Source organism: Spinacia oleracea, chromosome 5 (assembly GCF_020520425.1).
Source record: "Spinacia oleracea cultivar Varoflay chromosome 5, BTI_SOV_V1, whole genome shotgun sequence".
Lineage (NCBI taxonomy): Eukaryota > Viridiplantae > Streptophyta > Magnoliopsida > Caryophyllales > Amaranthaceae > Spinacia > Spinacia oleracea.
This window is the reverse complement of record NC_079491.1, coordinates 13,724,406-13,732,498: the sequence shown is the minus strand read 5'-3', so window position 1 is coordinate 13,732,498 and position 8,093 is coordinate 13,724,406. Positions and strand designations below refer to the sequence as shown.

General features: G+C 35.2%; 1 protein-coding gene across 1 annotated transcript; it reads left to right on the top strand.

Annotated features, from left to right (window-relative positions):
* The first annotated feature begins 2,035 nt into the window (after nucleotides 1-2,035).
* On the top strand, nucleotides 2,036-7,291 carry LOC110794622 (uncharacterized). Its single transcript, XM_021999591.2, has 3 exons — nucleotides 2,036-3,085; nucleotides 4,184-5,771; nucleotides 6,925-7,291. The coding sequence occupies exons 1-3, from the start codon at nucleotides 2,696-2,698 to the stop codon at nucleotides 7,158-7,160; spliced, it is 2,214 nt and encodes a 737-aa protein (XP_021855283.1). The 5' UTR covers nucleotides 2,036-2,695; the 3' UTR covers nucleotides 7,161-7,291.
* Nucleotides 7,292-8,093: the final 802 nt, after the last annotated feature.

Genomic DNA, 8,093 nt, shown 5'->3' with positions numbered 1-8,093 from the left:
GGGAGTATTTCATTGATTTGATTGTGTCAATCTTTAAAAGCATTCACCACTTGATTCTCAGTAATATATATGGATTATTCCGTACGTCTATTTCCTTTTGACTAAAAATTTTCACAAAAATTGGTCAAATGGGATAAGAAATATAAGTCGCAAGGAGTAAAGATAATATACTGAATCTTTTAAGATTTTTTCATGTATTTTTAAATATCATTTTTGGGTAATTTTTAGATCATAAATTTGGAAATATTAATAATAGTTTAAAAAGTATTTTAGATTACATGAAAAGTCAAACTGAGTAATTTTTAGAGGGTAAAACAGTAGAACTAGGAGTAGCCATTTTGGATAAGAAGAACTCATCAAACAACTAAGAATATCATTTAACTACGCTATCTAGTTCCGAATGAAATTGAAAGAGAGAGATAGCAAATTGAAGGATTACTAATGATTTTTACATCTAATTTTCTTATTTTTATTTATCCAAAATACCAGTCTTAACAAGTACTGATCCGTAATTAATGATGCATCCCACTCTTGATATTGACTTATTGAGTTACATCATCCATTCACTAATTACTAGCCTTATATTTTTTGAAAGTTTTAGAATGTAAGTCATCATTAGTAATCAATATTTCTTTTGAATACACCTCCGTTACCAATTGTTAAATGGCCTTCTAGATTTCATAGATTAGTTCATGTTTTTTATTTTATACGGAGTATTTGACAATCAAATACTTTTTGTTCAAAGTGAAATATATTTTTATGAAGAATTGCATAACTATGGTTAGCAAAATAACATCAAAAGTTTATGTAAAATAGTAAGTACCACCTTACTTAATTTTTATTGTATTACCACCTTTGCAAAAAACAAAACAAAAAAAAAAGTTTTTAAGCACCAAGTAATGTTTCTCGTCTAAAAAATGTGTCAATTTATGTGTCAATTAATTTTTAATATAAAAAAATACTTCTTAAGTGAATGTATAAAGGATAGTTCATAATTTTGACGCTGCCTCAAACGATCCTTTGCATAATAGAGACTCTAAAAAGTGTTCCAATTTACAGATACTTTACATTTTTTTTTTGAAAGGAAAATTAATTCATTAATAAAGAGTCATACGACATCTATAAGAGAAATATAGATCTAACAAATACATGACAAATTGAATCAAATAAAGGTTTCTTTCATCAAAACTACGGTCGTTGAATGAATCTTGCACTGTAAAACGTCTCCCGTATATAACGCTGGAACATGCAGCCTTTTCAGAGAGAGGGTCTAACGATTTGTTGTAGCCGCGAGGATGATTTCCACTTGATTCATCTGAATGTAGTCGAAAAATTGATATCTTTTGCGATCCCGCATAAAACTTTACCAACGAACCAATTCTACATAAATCAACTGAACGACAAACCAAACATACTAATACTAACTCTACCATAGGGAGACTAACGAACAAGGACGAACTCCGCCCATATGGTGAAAACTTATTGAATTTAAGAGAAAATAACTGAATTAAATGAAGGAAAAGGGTCGAAAATAGTCTAACGACGGCCAAGAAAATAAACCCTAGAAAATAAGAGAGGGAGAGAGGATGGGAGAGCCGAGAGCGGCTAGGTTTGTAGAGGTGAGAGCAAATGACACCTTGATTAGACTTACAAATACTTTACATTGAATAAAAATAAAATAAACATTTCTTATTATTCTGTATTGATATTTTGCCGTTGCTAATTTGCTACAATGAATGAAATTGATCGTTTAATGCTAGAATGTTATAAAGTTATCATTGTTATAATTTTGAATAAATTATGTTTTACCATCTTTAATAAAACATGACTTTTTTCTTTTACCACCGTACTTAAATTTTATTGTATTTTACCACCTTTACAAAAAAAAAAATATATTTTTAGCACCAAGTAACATTTTCTGTGAAAAAATATGTCCGATTTATGTACTCTTGTAAAATGACGAAAACAATTTTTTTCTTTTTAAAGTGATAAAATACTGAAGACAAGCTTACTGTGAATGAGTAAAGAGAAGAAGAAAGACAGCAGAATTGTAGGGAAGAATAAGCAGTGATTTCATTTCATTCAATCTGCCTTCAATGTTGCTTGCAGCACTTCTTAAATAGTGCGGCTCATTCCTTACAATCATTGATCAAATATTCTAACCTAGTACACCTCATAGGACAGCACACACAAGATGACAAAACTGTCATGTGCACAAATTTACATGTTGATTCTCCTTTTTTGATGATTAGTACTAGGAAGCTTCCTTATTGATATTACTAGCATGCTTGCTGTCAACAAATACAATAAAAATGCTTATTTTTAAAGGTATAAAAAACAATTTTTTCTATAATTTTAGATACCCTACTTTGAAATCTTAGATTCATCAATGGAGTTTGTAAATGATGATTCATGATTGGACGTAGAAATAAACCTTAAAAAGATTTGCTCAATTACTATAGGTCTATACTTAGCCGTTTATTTGGTTCGCCCAGTAAATCCCAACACGATTCGGCATCGGGTTGGCTCTGGGCATACATTGATTTTCTTTCTGTGCTTATAATTAAAAATAAATAAATACACTCCGTACCCAAAACTAATCATAACCACATTTGGTGGGAAGAAAAAACCGAGTTAGCAACAATACACCACCCAACTCAGCTCACCCATTGCCGAGCAACTCAGTTCCTTCAACATGGAAACCCTAAACTCCGATTTCACAAATTCCCCAAACAAACGATTGAAAACGGAAACCCTAACCCTAGAACCTTCAATTCCGTCCTCATTTGACAAAGGAAAAGCTCCGATTATTGCCGACAGTGACGGCGGAAGCGATTATGGTTGCGAATCGCCGGCGAATTCGACGCCGGATAACTGCGGGATTTGCTTCACGGAGGAGGGGAAAACCATCAGAGGCTTGATTGATAGCTGCGACCATTTCTTTTGCTTCCTTTGTATTATCGAGTGGTCGAAAATCGAGTCTCGTTGTCCATTGTGTAGAGGGAGATTTAGTTGTATTCGCCGTGTGAGGAAGGACGGGAGCTTTATTGGTGAAAGTTCTGTTCGGGTGCCGGTCCGTGATCAGGTAATGCTGGTTTTCTCTGTTCGTTTTGATTTTGTTTTATGATGGGATTTAGAGTATGACCGTTTATGAAGGTTGTTTTCTGTACAATGAAGTTGTGTAGTTAGTTAGTTAGTCACTATGTGATCAAGTATGTGTATGTTCATGACCTTCGTCATAAGTAACGGCGGTAATGAGAATGGATTTAGGGCATGCTTGGATTGAGGGTAATGTATTAAAGGGGTAATAAAAGTCAAACTAAGGTAATTGAAGGTGATGATGAGGGGATGAAGCGGTGGCAAAGGGAACAAGCTAGTTTTGGCAAGAAGAAAATAAAAGGGAAGGGGAAACAAATACCCTCATCATGGGGGAATAGTTACCCACCATCCCACTAGGGTGATTATTACCCTCATTTGGGGGTAATTACTTCCCCCTTCCTCCCTTCTCCTTACAACACCACCACTACCACAACTTCTCATCACAATACCACCACACCACCCTCCTTGCAACCACCTCAGTTCACCTTCATTGTCCTTTTATTATGGTGGTTTGACTTTTATTACCCCATAATCCATTACACCCAATCCAAGCGTGCCCTTAAGTGTAATTTTACAAGAGAGGTACTATACACAAATGTCCATGGTAATGTGACTAAATACTTAAACCTGTGTAGTTTTGCTGTACCCTTGTAGTAATCCATGGTAATGAAAATTTGTGAAGAAAAGAAGATACCTTGGGTTGATTAGCATTATGCATTACCATATATACATTGGGTTAGTGACAAGCCACTAATGAGCAATGTTTTTTACAATAGCTCATCACAGTGGAGTTTTGCCATATTTTAGGGCACCAAACTGTAAATTTTCTGGTTTTAAATGGATGGTGTAAGAGTTAGATGTTGTAGAAAGCAGATACTGTAAAGGTTATACTTGTATCCAGGTAAAATTTGGCATAAATTGACTATTAGATAGAAAGGCTTTCCTTTGAAGATTGAAGTCAATTGCTCCGAGGATAGGCTGAGAAACATGTTTGGTTGTCCCGTTGGGAATGGTGGTATCTCTGATTTCATGGACTTGTTATCTTACAGAGTATTTATATTTGTTTGGCATGTCTTACTTGCAGATTTATGATCCTTTTGGGGAACCAGTTGACCCATATGCACAAGCAAAGTGCTCTGTTTGCAATGGTACGACTGATGAGTGCCTCCTTCTTCTATGTGATCTTTGTGACTCAGCTTCACATACTTTTTGTGTCGGCCTTGGTGCTACTGTACCCGAGGGTGAATGGTACTGCCGGGACTGTGCTCTTCTACGGGCTGAGCAGCTTGAGGTTGAAACTGGGGATAATATTGTTACATCTGTTGTTTCACATGATGTTGATGAATCGCCATCAACTTCAGCTTCAGTCTCAATATTTGATATTGTGAGAGACCCGATTGAGTCGAAGGGCCCTGATTCTGGTACCACCAGGCTTCGCAAATTGGTCTCTCATCCAACACAGTTTTCTTCCTCAGCTATTGTATCTGACCAGCCAAATAGTGCATCTGCAAGAAGCGTACCTGATGGAAGAGGTAATTTGCATCCTCCTGTTGATATGTCGTCGAGTGTTAGGACACTGCAGAATTGCCGAAAGGCACACAGGCATATAAATGTCTTACGCGAGAATTGGGGTGCTTTTAGAACTGGATCCTTGAGCTTCTCTTTTCCCATTTCAGACTCCAGTAAAGCTAGTCGAAAACAGAATGTAGTTGGGACAAGTGCAGAAAGATCTTGCGAATTGCAATCATTTTCAGCTAAGAGCTCCTTGCAATCAAAGGCAATAGACAGTTTGCAAGACTCTTATAATGTTGACAGAGCTTGGAAATTGATGAGTAAAGCAAAGACGGTACTGAAAACTGCCAAGTCAAAAAGTGACTCTAAGATTTCTCAAAACAAAACGCATAGTTTGAAGATAGATAAATTTGTACCGAAGTCTGTAGCGTCTGGAAGAAAGGATCTAATGTCCCTTAGATTAGGCAAGCAAAATCCTACTGATAAGGGAAGTAGGACGCATGCTGAGAGTTCTGGAAAGCATCAGTTTACTAGTTTTACGTCACTAGCTGCTTGTACCTCTGGCAGCAAGCATCAGAAATCTAGTGTCACTAAGTTATGTATGCCTAGAGAAGTAAAATCTGCTTCAAAAGCTAGTATACATAACAACAGTTCATGCTTTGAATCTCCCAATAAGCTGCAGGGAGGACTCTCTAATGTTCTTGATGATGGCTCTGCCTGGTCAGCCTCTTCATGTGGGCCAACAGCAGGGGGTTCTGATGTATCACGACTCAGATTGCGGAGGAGGGAATTATCTCCTGTTAAACTAGCTGTCCCTTTGAATTTGTGTACATCCAGCAAGCAGAAGCTACAAACATCAGTTCAAGCTGATATACGTCATGATGAAACTGGCTTAACTTCGGATGCAAATCTAAGAAGAGGATTATCAAATGATTTTGATGAACATAATGGTTTTGCTTGTTCAACATCTTCACATGAGCTTATAGTGGGTGACTCTGATGCATTTCATGTCAAGTTAGAATCCAAGAAAACATCTGCATGTCCTGGGAAAGTTGGATCTAAGCTCACAAGCAGGGTTACTAAGGATGACGAGGCAAAGGGTGAGATACAATCCCTTGTCAAGCTTAACCTGAAGCTCCTTTGTAAAGATAAACGATTAGGTATGTTGGTGAAATCTCTCTACTTATATGTTGTTCTTTTGTTAGGAGTTACTACATGCTTGCTTTAGAATATTTAGAAAGTGTCCTTTTCAATATTTTGCCAAGTATAGTTGCTTACCCCTCAAAGAAATGGAATAAAGAAAAAGGGACAAAAAAGAAAAAGCAGAAAGTAAAAGGAAGATTAAAGAAAGAAGTAGGCGAGAATGTAGAATTGGTTGGCTGCCTTTTTTTTATTGGTAATTTGGAGCCACATAATATCTTTAAATGGAAAGGCAATCTACAAGTTTTGGGTTTCTTAAATAGTGCTTGTGTTGAATGTTTGTTGATGGAATTTTCTTCTGTCTTTATAGTAAGGGACTAGAGACTAAAATGAAACTATTAATAGTGCTAGAACATGTGATTAATTGATGATCAGAAGTGACTTGAGATGATTTAGATGTGATGATTATGTCATGTGAGCATTGTGACAATGCCCTCTTTAGGGGTTCCGGTTCTGCGCTGGCTGCAGAATAAAGGGTGTCAAATGTCCGCAGCCTGACCCTTATGCTGATAGAGAGACGTACCCTTTATCCGATATATAAGAATCCTGTGCTACTTACTCTTAAATTAGTCCTTCATATTAAAAAATAAATAGGAATGATGAAGATCTTTGATGTTGTTGGAAATGGAGAATATGTTAGTGAAGTCATGCCTTCCAAATATAAAGATATTCCCAGGCTATGTGCACAAGCATGGAAGTTATGCATAAAGACCTTTTCCAATAATGAAATAGAATTGATGTGTGCTTTTTTGTTGTGGTGAATGTTTTATGATGATAGCAACCTAATAAATCATCTCAGACTGTTAATATGCAGGATTAGCAAAACTTGAAGATTATTTTTATCTGGATGAAAGAACTATCTGTGTTGCGTTTGCCTGTAATCTTTAATGTTATTCTGTAGGACCATGGTTCTTTCCCTTTGTCAAAAATTCACTATTCTTTGACCTTTGAGTTCCAAGGAAACAAGTTAAAATGATTCACTAAACTACTTGTACTTTTTGTCTATAACTTTGAGGTAATCAAGAGTCGTTGCCTTTAGAAGTACTGGAATAATATTGATGTTCTTCTTTTACTAATCTTGTATCATCATTCTTTTTTCCGTTTGTAATCTAGGCGTGGATGCATTTAAGGAAATAGCGAGACTTTCAACACATACAATTTTGGCTTCCTGTGGTTTGGAGCACCGGAAAATAGTTGGTTCCCTGCCAACATTTGTATGCCATCATGGTAATCAAACTTCGCAACTCCACAGATCTGCAATAGTGCCTAGTTCTTGTAGGGAATGCTTCTATATCTATGTCAAAGACGTAGTTAACTCGATCATGTCTGAGAAATTGAATACTACTTAATTTGTATCTTGAGATTTTGTAATATTAGATCCTATATTGTTCTCGTCATTGTATGTTTTTATCTGTACTTGTTGTATTTGTGTGACCAAAAATATTGCAGAAAATAAAATGAATACATATTAGCTTGATAATCGTTTGTCAGTTGAAGAGTAAGGTGGCGGAAGGGTGTTTGAGGAGGTGGGTATTTGGTGTTCTGGCAAGGGGGGAGAAGCTTTTGGTATTTGTACAGTTCATTTTATTTTTCTTCTTCGAGATGAACACGTCCCCTTGATAAACCTATACATGCAGGCGATGTAGGCATGTATATAGCTCGATAGTCAATAATAAATACTTTCCGATTTGTTTGTTTTTGATGATCTATATATTGAAAAATATATCCATGTAAGATCTTGTTATATTCATGTTAATATATATTTTCTGAATATCAACTTTTTAAAAAATTTACTTATCGACAATTAAAGATATTTAGGCATTGGCAAAATAAAATGTTACAAATAAAAAAAAACGGATAAAATAAATAAATAAATAAATAATTTTCTCCTTTATAGTTACAAGGTAAAGAAAATATATACTCGTACGAAGTAATCAGGTTCTTGTAAATATGATTCAACAACATCAAATTTCCTTCTACAATGAGATTCAGCAATCCCCAATATCAATGAAATGCTGAAATTGGAAAGAAATTCTAACAACGTGAGTTGCTTTCGAGTTAAATTTAGGTGCGTTCCCTTGTTTCATGAAAATAAGTTCACACGAAGTATAAGTTTACTCTATTTTCAGCTAAATTCAAACAAAATTAAGGGTTATTAAAATATAAAATCATAACTAAATACGTATTAATAATTTCAGACAAGTTTATTTAGTTATGATTTGCTTAATTAAGTACTATGAGCTAAGTTTAATAATTAAACAAGACTAAGTTTGATTTGCTTA